The sequence below is a fragment of the Drosophila albomicans genome, chromosome 2R (assembly GCF_009650485.2).
Source record: "Drosophila albomicans strain 15112-1751.03 chromosome 2R, ASM965048v2, whole genome shotgun sequence".
In the NCBI taxonomy this organism is placed as follows: Eukaryota; Metazoa; Arthropoda; class Insecta; order Diptera; family Drosophilidae; genus Drosophila; species Drosophila albomicans.
Window position 1 is genome coordinate 2056356 of NC_047631.2, and position 16475 is coordinate 2072830.

The 16475-nt window shown below is 43.3% G+C and overlaps 2 protein-coding genes and 1 long non-coding RNA gene across 5 annotated transcripts; 1 reads left to right on the top strand and 2 right to left on the bottom strand.

Annotated features, from left to right (window-relative positions):
• Positions 1 to 230: 230 nt before the first annotated feature.
• Positions 231 to 2201, bottom strand: LOC117574303 (ubiquitin carboxyl-terminal hydrolase puf-like). Its single transcript, XM_034258112.2, has one exon. The coding sequence runs from the start codon at positions 2174 to 2176 to the stop codon at positions 1526 to 1528; it is 651 nt and encodes a 216-aa protein (XP_034114003.1). The 5' UTR covers positions 2177 to 2201; the 3' UTR covers positions 231 to 1525.
• LOC117574287 (ubiquitin carboxyl-terminal hydrolase puf) lies at positions 2189 to 16404 on the bottom strand. Of its 2 annotated transcripts, none has more exons than XM_034258041.2 (20): positions 15971 to 16404; positions 14741 to 15856; positions 13959 to 14670; positions 12987 to 13890; positions 11803 to 12683; positions 8390 to 11743; positions 8032 to 8218; positions 7407 to 7966; positions 7216 to 7339; positions 6969 to 7156; positions 6646 to 6916; positions 6389 to 6571; positions 5512 to 5911; positions 5336 to 5441; positions 5107 to 5278; positions 4847 to 5037; positions 4421 to 4773; positions 3127 to 4075; positions 2389 to 2723; positions 2189 to 2323 (listed from the first exon to the last, which is right to left on the bottom strand). In XM_034258041.2, exons 1-20 carry the CDS (start codon positions 16011 to 16013, stop codon positions 2199 to 2201), a joined length of 11154 nt encoding a protein of 3717 aa, XP_034113932.1. In that variant the 5' UTR covers positions 16014 to 16404; the 3' UTR covers positions 2189 to 2198. The 2 variants fall into 2 exon arrangements, with proteins under 2 accessions (XP_034113932.1, XP_034113931.1); XM_034258040.2 differs by having other exon boundaries at positions 2199 to 2323; positions 2386 to 2723; positions 15971 to 16403.
• Positions 2960 to 4549, top strand: LOC127566207 (uncharacterized). Of its 2 annotated transcripts, none has more exons than XR_007955491.1 (2): positions 2960 to 3058; positions 3116 to 4549. It is a non-coding gene; the product is annotated as an uncharacterized LOC127566207 (long non-coding RNA). The 2 variants fall into 2 exon arrangements; XR_007955490.1 differs by having other exon boundaries at positions 2960 to 3047.
• Positions 16405 to 16475: the final 71 nt, after the last annotated feature.

Sequence of the window (16475 nt, forward strand, 5' to 3'; positions counted from 1 at the left end):
TTTAATCATCAGATACTCACCTTTTTCACAACCAACACACGGCATTGCTACTCAGTTTTGTTATATCTTGTAACTGGAAAGATGACGAATTATCTTTGACAGAATCAGAAATACGAGTTTTACATTTTGGGTGTCTTTAAGCGCATGCGCATTCCTTATTTATCAAGGGTTGTATTGGAAACAATAATGTTTGAATTAAAGGTGTCAGTTCAAAAGAAAATGCAATCGAATGTGAAAATGAAGAGTTTACAAATTTTATTCTATAAAACAGTTTTGTGGATGTTTGATGAAAGGAAAGCAAATTATGTTCAAGCATTAATTTGCATTTCCATCTCTCTTACTCGACTAATTTAAATTACTGAAATCATCCAACAAATCCAAAATAAACTGTTAAACTTAGATGCTGAATTAATTTTATTGTTATTTGCTCATCATTTCGTTTTTTTTTCTATTTGTTGTTGAACATTTCATTTCGATCATTTGTAGCTTAAGACTAACATTTTATGCTCCCTTTAAAGGTATGGGGTTTTTATTTTTATTATTTTATACTTTTTATTACTGTGTCCTTTGTGTTTCACATGGACAAATTACTACACTTATGTGCGTAGTTACAATTAATTTTCACATAAACTAAAGAACGCAAATATTTGTTACGTAATTCTTATATCGTTCAGCAATTTACAATGAAGTTTGTTAGACATCCTTTATTTAAAACGTGCGATTAATTGTATAATATCTGTTCATTTATATCTAACATTTAAGTAGTAAAAATGTGTTCGGATAGGTAGGATATGAAGGAAGGAGACAGGGTTGGGGTTAAATCAAATACATTTATCAGTGCAAAACATACCCAAAGGTCCTACTACAACGTTATAGATATTAGCGTCTCATAAGCCGTTTTTAATGTCAGGTTTTCTTTATATCATTTGATTTCCCAAATACTTAATTATTTTTTCTTTTTACCTCAAAAATTAATGCATTTTATTTTGTTTTTGGCATTTTCGTATAGTATAACAATAGAGTTCTTGTTTTTAAAATGTATAAACATTTAACTTAGCTATAATTTTCATATTTGCTTTGTTTATCAATTGGTAGTTCGACATTTGATGATTTTTTTTAAGATTCGGACAATTTATGGTCTTGAGATGTCTTTAAATAGTAACCTTGTATGATAATTGCTAACAGTATGATTTCATGTGTGTATTTATATGCTAATGTATGCATGAGTGTGTGTGAGTTACATATATATGATTTTCTATTCTGTTATGTTAATATGTGGCTAGCGTAATTTTTTCTTATATCAAATTGGATAAGTTTCACGCTTAAATTTCGAATAGGTTGTCTCACCTTAGATCTGGGCGTTTCTTTTTGGGCCTCAAGGATATGAATGCAGCTCTATTCACGGAGCGCTTTAGTTGGTGTTCTTCTATTCTTAGCCTCTGGCAAAATGTTCCTAAATTATTGGCCTTCATCAGTCAAATGGTTTGCCGAAAAACAAAATGCTGAGCAAATTATTAAACGACAACTAAATTTGTGTTGGACTCGCCGCCTGGGAGGTTGACGCCACACCAACAACTGAACTGCTATCCGCTGCGGACAAGACGCTACTTACGACAGCAGCAGCAGATGTTGCATGTGGCAGTTCATCCTGATCCTGTCCATTCGACTTGAATTTTCCGGGGAGCGGTGATTGTGAAATCATTTCTCTCTCGATGTTAGTGTTATACTTGTCTTGCTGCGTATCAATTTCTGGTTCTGGCGGCGTAGATGCACCTTTTGGTTTTGATTTAATCGACGCCGCCACTGATGTAGATGCTTGCATAGACAACTCTTCACTGGGAGCTTCTTTGATGCACGTGACGCTACTGGACGTGTTCGCATCCCTTTTAATGATGCTAAATATGCTCTGTATGTAGCATTCCATGGTGAGTAAAGTACTAAGACGCCTCTTGCGATCCTCATTAACGCGATCTTGTGCCGTCTTTTTATTTGCTGATTTCCGATTGAGCGTGGGCTCTAGCTCATCTTCAAGCTCCGTTTCATCATCTGATGAGGGAACCGATGCTTTCTCTAGCTTATCCGATTCTGGACTTTCTAGATGATCTTCCACCAAATCACTATCTGCCGCAGGTTCATTCCCAGCATCTTCAGCATCAAGTCGTTTGGCCATTTCCATAGACACATCTTCGGAATTGGTTTTATCGACTATGTCGATTTTCTCTTTTATCCACCAGAGCCGTTTCTGCTGTAGACCCTGCTCCCAACACTGTGTCTTCCGTGGCCTTAAACGAGTCTCGTTTTAGCTTCTTGTTTGGGAATTGATCTGCAAAATAAAAGTTAATTTTTTGACTTATTGCACCCCATCTAATGAATCCACTATCTCACCACGTTCAGCTTCTTTTTTGAAGCGTTCACTCTTGTTGAGCAATGCTCTTAATGATCCACGCAGTTCTTTACGCACTGATGTTGGTACACCAGTTGCTTGGGCTATGACACGTATGGCGAAGAGATCGCCACACAGCTCGTCTATGTCGTCCTTTGAGTGCATGCCATAATTAATTGTGTAAATCATGCGGGCAACTGGAAGCTGTGCTGCGACCTTATGGTAGTAAATTTCCAAAAACTCTCTCACAAAGGCATCCTTTAACATTCTGCGCTCATCTCGTAACACATTGTGCAAATACTCTATCAGCAACTGATTCTTCACAAGCAATTCCGAGTATCTGGTTATAAATAATTGTGTTGGTTTTGTTAGTCGGGATTATCAAAAAATAGACTAAATAAATGTAAGTTTAGGACATTCCTATTATCTTTATTACCTATTATCACAAATTAATCATTTGCGTGAAAAATATATTCGAATGTAATCCATTGTAAAGCACATAGTAGGCATTTTTAAAAAACAGAATATTGAGTCTCACCATTCCAAATTGTTCTTCCCAAATTTTTAAATTTCAAACTAAACTTCAAGCCTCCAGTTCCTATAGTCTTTTAGATAAAGGTTATGATAGAATCGTATTCGATAGCAAAATGGTGGACAATCCTATGTAACTGCTAAGTTATATACCTCCAGTAGGTTTAACATATAGCTGCTTTTAACTTTGTTATGTCTAAGGAAACACTTACTTGTGCGTCAACGCATTGTTGTGTATGCCAACCCAGAACTTTGGAAAGTAGTTGAAATGCAGCGGAGTCGACTCAATAGCAACAAGGCAGTGTAACTTTACTAGTGTATCGTTGAGAGAACCCATGTTGACACACATTCGAAGCATGACATCGATGAAGTCGTGATATGGTCTGTAGAAGCTATCGACAAGTGCATCATACTCCACATCAAGACCTCGTGGGGTCAACTCAGCTAGCGCAATGCACATTTGTACCATGGGTCGAGGAGGACGCGGTGAATTCTTAGCACCTTGGGGCCAGGGTGTCTGCTTGGCTCCCCGACGTGGGAAGTATGGACCCAATGGACCAATTGCATTAGGTGCGTTTGCTACTGACAGATGACAGTTGATCAAAATGGGTGCCAATATGCTAGTTGCCTCGAGAGTAGTGTTGCGCACCAGCTCCTTGAGCACCTCCAGTGCCATTCGACTGATCTCGGGTGAGTTGAATGTGTTAAGCAAGGTGGCCAAGCGCTTGATGGCATCTGGAAGGGCCTTTGCTAATGCAGAGAGCTGATGCTGTTGGCGAAGAAAATGCTGCTGCTGCAACTGCATTTGCTGTAGTTGAAGGTGTTGCTGCATTTGTTGCTGCAACTGCTTCTCTTTCTGCTGTGGCGTCTGCGGTGCTTGGGTGCACTGTGCCTGCTGTTGTTTCTGCATCAGTTGTTGCTGTTGCAATTGTAACTGCTGTTCCAACTGCTGATGTTGTTGCTTCTTTTGTGCCGAATTATCTGTGCGCATACGCAGTGTTGCTAATAGTAGCACCATCTCGCCAAGTAGGTCTAGGAGATCTCCAGCCACATGGCATGCGGTGGCTTCGTGATGCATGGAATGTAGAGTGTGCAGAGCCTCAAAACACATTTCGATGCCGCCGTTGAAAATTACCAACATCCTGTCATCGTCATTGTCCACTATGTTAAGCAATTCAATTTTTAACATTTTAAAAACAGTTAAGAAAGTATTATAGTCGATCTTATTTATAAAAAAAAAATTTTTAATAGAGTCTTCTACTTGTTCTGATATTGAATTCAATTAATCGTTGTTTATGGAATTTTAATCCATATTTTTTTAAGGAAAGTAATTTGCAAAAATAAAATAAATCGAATACAAATATCTAATTTTCTATAAAATTAAAGTCTGGGGAAAAAAACATTTATTTTTCCTAAAAACTTTCGTTTTTGAAAAGTAGGTGTCGTACAGAAAGTTGTTAAGTTCCTTAATGTTGCTTAGTGCAGTATTGTCACTGCTTCGCTTACCGAGAATTTTAAATGCACTGATGAGAGTTGACCAAGAGACCCGAGCATCTAGACTGCTTGTGTAAGAAACAATTACGGAGCGCCTAAAAGCGATAACATCCAGTTTCTCTTGTTCACTTGCATCCGGATGGCGGGTAGCAAAAAGAGCCATCAGTTTGAATAACTCATCGACAGCAGCGGCATATTGTGTTGGATGTGGCGTTATGTTTTTGAAGGCCCATTGCAGATTCTGATGCTGTGCTAGCTGTCGGGTGAGCGCCCGGCTTTGTTCACAGCACAAGCGCAATAGTCCATAATACGCTGGCAGCATAGAGCGATTGTAGGTTACAATTTCTGAATCATCGTGATCGGCACTAAAAATTAATGGATAGGTCAAATATTAAAGTGTATTCAATAAATACATTTAGCAATATATTCGAGTCCTACAGTATATAATTAAATGCAATGTTGCGCGTTATTTCCGGACAATTAGCCACCTGGGCCGCGTTCTCCGGGCAATCGACGAGCGAATGATGCCAAAAGGTCAGAAGGGCATGCTTATTATGATGCGCTGGAACGCTAGGTTCAGATAGGCGTGGATGAAATAGCTCCCATAGGGAACGCATAAATGAACCGATCTGTAATAAAAATAATATCTTTAGTCGTGCACCGCTTGAAGGGATATGCATCAGAATAGCCAAACTTGCCATTAGTTTTTCAGTCTTTGAAACCATACAATAGCTAAGTAGATTAAAATATGCAGTCAACTTCGTTGTGCCATGTGCTCCAATGTCGGCATAAACACGGGCTGGTCGCAGCAATCGGAGTAGTAATGTAATCACCTGATGCAGGACGACTTGGGCATCGCTGTTGATATCTCTGCGAGATTATATGATATATATGGGTGTTATTCACGGTTGTGATGACAATATTTACCTATAACTGTGTGGGTTGAGAGCCAATAACTTGTGCTGCGAATGGGCACGGAAGTTGGCACGAAACGGTTGCGACGGCACCAACGCCACCAACAGACAGGCAGCGGCTACAAATGTGAATTTATATATGAGCTAAATGCAACTGAATGATGTATATAAATATTTATAAATTTTTACCATTTCTAACGCGCGTATTATCATGTGCAAGCAGGAATTGTTCCAACCACTGCTCGGCGGACTGCAGAATCCAAGCATGCGCTATTTTATTCTTTGTTGCCTGCAGTGACAACCAGTCAAGCACAGATTGTGGACAGTATTCTGCAGCATCCCACATGCGCGGTAAAACAAGCTGCGTGAAACAGGGTAGCCCAACAGGTCCTCCTTGGGTCTCAGTCAGCAGGGTAAGCAGCTTGAAAAACGGCGCGCAGAGCTCGGTGTGCTTGGTCACCGAAGCGAAGAGCATACTTATGATTTGTGTGGCTAAACGATCATCCCAGCGGCACAGTGCGTGTATTAAATGCTTCGTCTGGTGCGGATTAATGCCATCCTTAATTTGTTGATACAAAAATGGAAATCCCTATAAAAGATGATAAATCTTGTGTTAGTTACTCATTGCTATACTAATTTGGATCCTTAAATATAAATCGGTTAACGGCATCCTCGACTGACTGTGATTTTAATACAGTGAAACGTTTGCTGAATTTCAGAATTAACAGAATATGTTTTTACTCTTGGCACACACAATTTGGAAGCCATCTTATGGATGTAATCTCCAATATGACATTATATAAGAATAAACAAAAGTGTGAATAACACTAATTTTTTTTTTCAAAAAGCCAATGCAACGATAACATAAAAAAAATTCAAACATCAACACATAGTTTCAATTACGAACATATAGACGAGTATCGAATATACAATACACCCAAGAATAAAATAATAAATATTTCGAGAATTCAGATGTGTGCAGAAAAATGTTTAGTTATAGAATTCATTAATTAATCGAATTGGATTAGATGGAATAAATGACGCTTTGCAGTTTTTTCAGTATCACCTTTCCACCGGCAATAGCATTGAAGTCCTTGGGTGATAAACGTAACCGAAAGTCCGTTCCCCGTGACCGCTCAACAAGACTAGCACACAACGCAATCATTTTGTCTAAGGATGCTGGTCGCATTTTTTCCACTGACAGCGCCTCATCTGAAGAATTATCCTCGTTGTCCGAGCTGATGTCAATCTAAATTGTTAAAATAATTAGTTGCAGCTAAATTGAGAGAAGAATTTAAAGCTTTTAAGGCTTTGTTAACTCACACTGTCGGTTTGCTTATGGCCCAGATAAAAGTCAACCAGATTCTTAAGTACCCCAATTCGCAATAAAAACATTGCCTCCTCATCGCCCATGCGCGAAAACTCGCACAACAGGCTAAAGTATTCTGATAGATGGCGAAGATGTGAACGAGCCCCATGTTCCAGCAGCGAAATTAGTGAACTAATAAAGCGTGTTACACATGATGCTTGACCAATTAGCTCTCTGTCATCCTCGTCTGTTTCTACACCCAGATAATGGTCGGCGTGTGAGGGACTATAAAAGAAGCCATGTTATGATGTTTCACAACATTTAATGTTCAACTTACCGTAGTCGCTGTATGACATGAACCACAAGTCTTTGAAACATTTGACGGACCATTTGATTTGGGCATTGAATCAGCACTTGTACTGGCCAGAAGGGCTCTATTGACATGTGCGACAAAAACCATTCGCAGGCCTCTTCACTGGCATTAAATTGCTTTGTCAAGAGCTCCACCCAAGGCACCATTGTTGGCTATAAGATAAAGACTTGGTTGAGATATATCGACGAGAAATACAAAATTCGTTGCTCACTTTTTCCTTGGCATGTATGAATGTTTCAATGAAAAAAGACACAGATAGCTTGGCGGCCTTGCAAGTGACATCAGTTTCAGAGAGTAACGTCTGCGGTATATGGCCACATATCTGCCACATGAAACTGAAATTCAAAACGAGCATTATATCAATCCATTAATTATCGGCAGTGAAATTGTTGAAATACTCACTTGAAATATGTGTGTTCGAAAATGTTGCGATCTTGGAGAAACTGTCGATTGTCCTGCCATATCCAATCTTCTAGCTCCTTACTTAACAATGGACGAAACTGTAAGTGATTTAGTTTTGTGGACACTGTGGATTCCCCACCGGCGGCCGCCTTTGAGGTTGACGCCTGTGGTTCTTTATTGTTATCACAATTGGCTGTTATTCTCTCCACCTTCTCTTCTTTTTGTTTTTCTATGATCTCCTGTTCAATTTCTATTTCCAGTTTAGCATTCTTCTCATCGTTTTCTGATGGAATTATATTCTTTCCCTGGGCTTCACCTGAATATTTTTCTAAACTCGTTGCACAATTATCAATGCTAAGAGCTGTTTCCACTTTAATTGTTGCATCTATTTCTGGTTTATCCTCATTGGTTGGACTCGGAGTTGGAGTCGCTAACAACTCGGAATGCCGTCGCTGCAAATGTTCTGGCAACCGGCGCTCATAGAAAAGCATGTACGCAGAGTTAGTTTTCTCAAAACTAAAGTCTAAATACTTTTCGGTTACAGAGTCGTAGGTTTTGCTCTAAATAGACAAAAAAAAATATATGTTTTCAATTAATCCACAAGAGCAAAAGCACAACTACATACCGTCATCTCCCCGCCGAAGCATTCGGCAGCAATTTGCGAGGGATCAAAGGGTTTGACCTCTGCATCATTAAAGAGGAACCAACGCTCGTGCGGATGATAATTGCTTTTCGTGCGCTCCTTTATAAAGCTGTAATAGTGTCCCCCATCGGCTGTTCCCGTGTGCACTGTGACACCAACTAATTCGTACCTGCGTTTAGATTATGAATAACATCAGTGTGAAAATGAAGAATCTTTACTTCGATGAAGCAATCAATATGAATTGTTTCTAAATCAGCCTTTAAATGTATAACACAACAGTATTAGCATTTTTAAAGAAATGCAAACGGGTCTAGTGAGACACTAAATGAATTTTACTCACTCATAGCACTCTTCGATGTCAGCGTCAAGTGTGGCTTCAGCTTTCTCGTTTTCAGCTTCCTCGCTAGCATCTTCATTCTGTTCACGCTCCCGTTTCTCGCGGTCCTCTTTATACTGCTGAGGCATAAGTGTCTTCTCGACATAGTGGCACATGTTTAGACGCAAGGGGAATGAAAAGTGCGTGTTCACCTTCTCCTTCAGCATGGTGACCATATTGAAAGTGTACCGCATCGTATTGAAGCAGAGTATCTGTGGCAACTTCTTAAAGCACGCTCGCTTCTCGGCGCGCACCTTTTTACCACACTGCGAACACGTGTACATGTTGTCGCCCTCGAGTGTATCCTTGACGGTAACCTCATCGAGTGACTCCTGCAGATTGCGCATATCAGCCACTTGACAGCGAACCGTATAGAATTCTTCGGCAGTGCGAGAGACATGGCCACAGTCCAGCGACACAACGTTGTTGCTTAAAGTGCCACAAAATAAGCGTTTCACCAGATGTTTTAAATCAGGCGTCATCTCCTCTAGCTTGGATACCAAATCGATAAAGAATTCCGCCATGTCCTTCTGCTCGCCCGTATTGAGCGGCTGATGATCCATCTGGTAAACGCGACAGAAGCTACGAGGATTATAAGCTTTACGCTCCGACTCCAGTAGATAGGCAAACATCCGCTGCAGTTCCAGCAACGTGGGTGCATGTTTTTGGGCGCCGGCCGGCGGGAGACGCAAAATCGCTGTTCGTGCCTGTGGCATCATATACAGGTGTTGAATACACGAGGCCATGTAGCAAGTGGCGCCCAAATTAGTTAGGCCAACATATCCGCATTCGGCGCGACCCTCGTCGCGCGGCCAATAATCCCAGGGATATGGTTGCTTTGGCCCTGATTTGTGTTGAGCTAGCAATCGACCATGCAGATAACTATAGTTAGTAGCACAACCGCGACTCAACTCCACCAGCAGATCGTAGGCAGCGGCACGCGATGTGGCGGATTTACACTTGGGCTTCTGGCGATTCGACGGTGATGGCATCTCAAATAGAAACTCAATCAATTGCTCAATAAAACTCAATGCTTTGGGTCTGTACTTGTAGCTGGTATCGTACTTGATCAAATTAGACATCAGATTTAGTAAGCCCACGAGACCGTCATCCTGATACCCATGACGCAACTCGTGATAATCGCGACTCAGAATGCTGTCCGAGATGCTCTCGCACAGCATTTCAATGTCGATGCGTTCCTCCGCTACCATCTCGGTAGTCAGTGTGTCAACGAGTCGCGCCAATAGCCAGAAGTAATCCCGACAGGCCGGCCCATAAGGCTCTTTCCCCTCCTCGGATAACAAAAACTGTGTATGCTGCACAGACGAACTCATTTGTTCAGCACGCGGCAGCAACGCAATCAGTTTATGCAGCAATGGCGCCAGCAGCAAACGGTAGCTTTGGGCATTACCTAGGCATATGCGATAAAGACCGGCACAAATTTCACGACGCACTGCCGGCTCCGGGTCCTCTAGAATGAATTTTTGTAGCCAAGCGCACTGATCTGGTTGCGACCAGAGCAGACGACGTGCTTCCGACGAGGCATGAACAAAGCTCACCAAAATATTCATTGTAAACTGCACAAGTTGAGCGCGACCCCAAAAACCGGTGCGCAGCTGATGAAACTGATACGGAAACAGCAATGATGACGTGGAGCCTGCCGACAAATGATGATGCACCTCATCGTTAAGGATGCTGGATAACCGTTTCAGACACTGCGGCACCTCCATTAGCTGCAACATGAATGCATGCGGTCGCGACATCAGGACATGCACATCCTGCGACTGTAACTCTTCGAATCCCAGCAACCAGAGAATGCGCAAGAGGCTGGCCAAACAGTCGTGACGCCACTCGTTCAAAGTTAGCTCTTTTGCATGAGCGCTCTGTTGCAGCTGACCACCACTAAAGATTTCATACAGATGCTGTAAACCGCCGCATTTAATGAACGCCTCGCTCCATTTGCTGCTCTCGCCAAGAAGCGCTGGACGCACTGGAGTCGCTGGCAAGATAGTCGCCGGTAGTGTCGAAGGTAGCGGCGGTGTGGAGCAACCCAAAGGTCGTTCCAGATCTATATCGGTCTTTTTCTGACGCTTACTATTCTGTTTAGGATGATTTTCTTTGTCACCGCTGCTGGCTAGTTCGCTGACTTCCAGATCACTTCCGCCAGAGCGTGGCGTTGATGTCATTGTGGTCTCGGTGTCACCACCCAAATTGTCCTTGCTACAGTCACTACTGCTGCTGCTTCGTTTCGGTTCCGCAGACTGTTCGTTGCTGTTGCTACTATTGTTGTTACTATTGTTATTGTTGTTACTATTGCTGTTGCTGTTATGTCTTCGATTTGCGTTCTTTTTAAATCGCGGTTGCTCGCTAATAAGCAGATTGCCATTGGATCCTGTAGCACCGGTGGCTCCAGTGGCGCTAGTTACTTGCCGCGAGCCACTGCTTAAAGCTAAACTTTCCACAATATGCAAAGAATACATAAACTTTTGCAGATTGCTGGGATCAAGAAGTTCGCAAAATTTTTGCTTGATTTGTTTTTGCTTATTGCCCACCTGCTCCTGGTTGCCGTCAGCGTCCAATTGCTGCAATTCGCACAAATCACTGACCAGATTCTTGAATGCATCCAATATATGCGGATTAGTGGGTAACATCGCCAGAATATCCCAAACGCGACGCGACAAAAGCTGCGCCTTCGTATGGTGTTGAAAATGCATCGTCGTCGATTGCGGCTTCATGTCACCAAGTGTTTGCATTAAACAAAATAGTTTCTCAAAATACTTGGGCTGAAGAAGCAATACTGTTGGAAGGCATTCCTTGGGTGGAGGCGGCAGCATAGACGGATGATCCATATTCGTTTCTTTACGTCGTGCCCCGCGACCACCCAACGAGACGTAGACAATTTGATTATCCTTAAAGCCGGCATCGCCTAGTGTGCGTTCGTCATAGTCCGATGTGAGCTCTTGTCCTTGTGTGATAATTCGTAAAGGTCCATCGTTAAGCAGCAGGCCCAAAACTGGAGCTGCCATGCCCGACTGTAAGCTCTCCCACCACTTAGACACTTCCGCCTTGAGATCGGCAATTAGATCACAGGTGTGCATGTGTAGCAGACTCTTCTCCGATAAACCAGCCTGTTGCAGAACAATGCGAAGTGGTGGACCACCGCCTTCATTCTTCAAATTGCTATGGGACCCAATGCCCTTACCCTCAATAGCCCAGCGACGCAAGTGAAATGCATAACGACGCCTGAATGTATCCAGATGCGTGTTGAGCAGCAGCAATCCTCGCTGAACGCGCATTAAAGCGTTCTCATCCTCAATTCTGTGGAAATAGGTATTGTAGTTGCATATATATAAGCACAATATGAAGATCTAACTCACTTTTCCAGAGCTGTTGCCGCCTGCACGAGGTTGTCCATACATTGTGACACAAACTCCTTTTCAAGTCGCAACTGTTGACCCATGTAGTACATGTTGATGTACTGAATAGCTGCAAGCGATACCTCATTGCTTTGGGCACGCAATGCAATCTTCCAGAGATGGTACATGCCTACTGCATTCGAGTTGGCAGCGATCGAGTCACTATGCTTTTCGTACTCGGCCATGGCAATGCGAGCGAAGCTGCAGAGTTGCTGGAACAGGCCCAATGCCACCATTGAGAATTCTTCTGGTCGCAGTTCTGGTAATTTCCTTAAGTACAAATGCTGCAGTGCATCGATGCCAAGCGCATGCTGATCACCACCTTTCGTTTGAGCTTGCAGCCAGGAAAAATAGCAGTCGGAGCATTCAGGATCATGCGCAAGCCAGTCCCACAGCGCATCAAGCTGCTCCAGCGTAAGACGAAAGCTCTTCGGGGAACCCACGGACGAGAAAATCGATGATAGAAACTGCAATCTTACTGAAACCTGCGTTTTGTGTGAGTACAACTGCAGACCTAGTTGCTGTTGCTCCCCATTTTGATTGATCAATAGTTCCGCATGTCGTCTGGCATAGTGTCGAATGTTATTAAAGAAACACTGCATCATTCGATGATTGCGTTCCGCCCACAGTGTCATCGAATGCGTGTCGGACGGTCGAAACTGTTGGAATGAGGCAAACAACTTCGGCAACAGTCTTAAGCTAACAATTACACTGCGATTGTTGGTCACGTTCTGCAAGCATCCCTCAATAAACTTTGTACGTAGCTGACGATCCATACTAAAGCAAAGCAGCGTTGCAAGAGCCTTCTCCGCCTCCAGTGCCAGGGACTCGCCAAGTTGACCCTAAGCAGTGAGAAGATTTTTAAATATACGGTAAAGAGATAGACAAATACATTTTGTTTTGTTATTAGTATTGATTAACTGATAATTTCTTGTAACCTGCTATTTGCTAAGAAACGGTTTTTAAATGAACACCATTAAAATCTCTGTTATTTAAATTAACACTTATGCTTATACTTTGATTAATATAACAACTGACAACATATGTACATTATTCTGTACACTTCACTAAATAAAATAGTTTAATAAAATTTTTTAGTTTAAAGACAGTTCTCAAGCCAAAAATATGTTGCGTAATGTACTTACAATTTTATCGTCCTGCAGTAAATCCCAAAGCAGCGTGTTTCCAGGCAGACATACATCATTGAGCTTGAATGTAGGCTGCTGATTGTTGCTCGATCCTGTGCTGGTGGCCTTAGGTGAGCTTTGTTGCTTATTGCTTACTTCAATTAGATCGCCATCCGAGTCGGATTTTGATTTGGCAACAGCTGCCGCGGCAGCGGCAACTGCAGCATTCGCCTGCTGTCGCATAGCCGCTAAAGAGTGCTGAGCTTTGCCAGTGGCCACAGCAGCGGCGGCCACAGCAGCTGCGGCTGCGGCTACATTTGTTTCTCCAGACTTTTGCATAGCCATTGCTGATTGGGCGGCCATCAAAGCTGCGGCTGCTGCAGCAAATGCTGGCGCTACACCACTACAGTTGGAGGCAGTTACACGTCCACTGTGCGAATTGACAAGCTGCGCTAATTCCTCCTCGCATGGCGAAACATCTTCGTCGTCAAAGTCAGCCAAATTCTTTTCCGATTTGTTGCTCATGGGCGACGAGTAACTGCCGTCATTCTCTGCGCCACTTAATAGCTCGCTAATGTTTGTTTCGGCAATTGCCCGTATATAGGGTCCTTCTCCATGCAAATGCTTTAAGACCGCTGCGGGAACCAATTGGTGGCCAGCGCTATCGCTGCACTCGTCGCTGTCAGCTAGTAGTTCACCATCACCATCGCCGTCATCGCTGCTGGGCACATCTTCGGCGCCATCCCATATTTCAACGAGCTCGTGTGGCAGCAACTGATGCTGTTGTTGCTTGTTTCCATTCTTGGGTCGGCGTCGTTTGATGCTGGATTTTTTGCGATGCAGCTGCAGTTCCAGAGCGGCACGTGATTGCATCTCCTCCTCACTGCTTGTGTTGTCAATGATATTGACAATGCGATGGTTTCTAATGGCATACAACAAATGAAAGATGTAGGTCCTAATACAAACTGTAAATGATCAAGAGCCACTTACTTCATGTCCACCTTGGTTATCTCTTCGGCACTCAATTGTTTTATCTTCTCAGTTGTGGGGTCGCAAATGTGTCGCCTGTGTCGGGCCTGTTTACAAGGCGTTACTCCATCGACTGGACTCTTTTGGCCACCCCTGCCTCCTCCACCACCACTAGCGATGCTGCTGTCGTCGGCACCAACATGATCATCCTCCGTATTGCTGCCTTCTATACTGCCGCTGTCCGAGCTCGACGCCGTCACATTCGATCCCAGCAAATGATCCTGCATTAAATTCATTTGGGTGCGCGAGCAATCGCGTGTCCAAATCAATTTCGTCAATGCGGATGCGATGTAAATGCTCTGCTCCGTGTGCTCCTTGGGATCCATGCGGCACAGCAATGAATACAAATGCATGGCGGGTCTTGGAGCCAAATTCTTCACTAATGCCGGCAAAATATCAAATATGGTTTTTGAGCAGTGCTTCAGCTGCGTCGCCTGCCAGATGAGCTTGATATCTTCCTCGGATATTTGATTCTCCACTGCCAGAAAGTTGAGCAGTACATGCGCCTGCTTCACTATCTCCACGTGCAAGTTGGGACCAAACAGATGCTGCACTATTTGATTCTCTGTTAGCCAATTGGCAATGCGCTGTCCAAAAAGTTCCACTTCGTTAACCGTTTCAGTCGTACAGATTTCATTAAACAGATTAATGTGTGCATTGATCTGGGCCATGCCTTAAAATGATCAAAAAGATTGACACAAATAAGCAACTTGATCAATTAATTAGCTCTATTATTTACTTACCCGCTAGTCGCATTGTTAAAGTTGTCGATGTGAAGTACTTGAAGGCCAGTGCGAGACCCTCAGTATCGAAGTTGACAGCCACGTCCAGCGGATCACGCATCGAAGACCAAACAAAATCCGCCATGGCGCGAGTGGCAGCTGATCGAAGATTCTGGTCGGACAGCTTACACATGTATTGCAGAATACGACTACGCAGTGGAACAAACAGCTGAGTATTACAATGATAGTTGAGCCAGAGCTTCACATTTGATACCGTGGCCGTCATCGAGTGTGCCGTTGATACAGGCAAATCGGGATGCTCAAAGCACAGGGACATGGCTCCAAAGCCACCCGAATTGCAGAAGAGACTCACGTTGCGTAGCAGGTAAATGGGAAGATCGTTGTCGTGCAAATCACAGATTAATGCCAAGTGGTGAGCTTCCTCCGCTTGAAGGTCGTCTAAGCGCGAATGAATGCCATGCTTGTGGGCAATGTACAGTGGAAAGTTGAGCAGAAATACTTTTGAGACCAGCACCAGCAGTTTCTCCACCTCGGGAAGTATCCATGGCTCTTCAGTGTATTGCGTCTTACTGCTGCTACTGCTTGTTTGAAGAGCTGGTGCTGAAGATGGAGTCGGCGATGATGACGATGGCAGCTGCGTTTTAGGTGGACCCGGACCATCGCCTGAAGCGCGGTTCTCATCATCTCCGCTGGCTTCAACAAGTGCAACTTTCTTGTCTGATGATGATGAAGCCGAAGATAATGGTAACGTTGTGCTCGAAAACTTAGATTCCTTGCTGTTTTTGTTGTACTCGACGTCATTCACTGCTTCATTAGACGCGTCCTTGTCGATTTTGTCGAACGAGTTCTTACGCTGTGCCTCAGCAACAACCTGAGCTGCACTCGCCGTCAGCCGCTTATAGCTGTCAATGAGGTGATCGATGTGCTTCAGATGTTGCACAGTCAGACAGATGAGGGACTGCACCACCAAATTAAAGCGATCATAGTTCTTATTATCCCGATACAAGCACATGCACTGGCGTTGAGGCCACGATTGAATGTAGTTGAAAGTTGTCTCAATTTCACTTTTGAGCAACAGCTGAAACTTAAGCTCCGAACTGGCCACGCGCACCTCATCTGCAAAATAAATAGGGTATATATGTGTGAGGGAAGGTGCGGGCAAGGAAAGATGCACACACGCACACATATGTTTAAAATGCCGACACTTATTGCATTCATTGCACTACTTACACAGCTCCAACAGATTTTGGAAATCGGCGCAAATCTCACACATTGTATTCGAGTGTTTCTCTATTGTGGTTCTACCAAAAGTTGTCGATGTCGTTTTCGCTGCCGCCGTTTTTACTTGCTCAGATCAGTTTGCTTTGCTTTGCCGTCGTTGTTGCCTTCTCCTCCGCCACCTTCTCCTTCACCGTCGTTAGCGTTTGCCGTTGTCGTCGCCAAGTGCAATTTTGTTGGTGGGCTTTTATTCGATCGTTTCAGTCGTTCGAAGCGTCCGATCAATTCCATTTATATTGTGCACTCAATGCCACTCACTCTCATGCACACAACACGCACTTGTCTAACATTGCATCCAAAATTACACTTAAATTCTAATAAATTTTTATGAATTGATATATTTTCTAGATATATTTTCTGTCGATAAGAAAAATCGCTACTAGATGAGCGATAGACGGCCAGACTGTGTGGTGGGCGGTCGATCAGTTTGCAGTACGACATTGTATATTCTATGTGA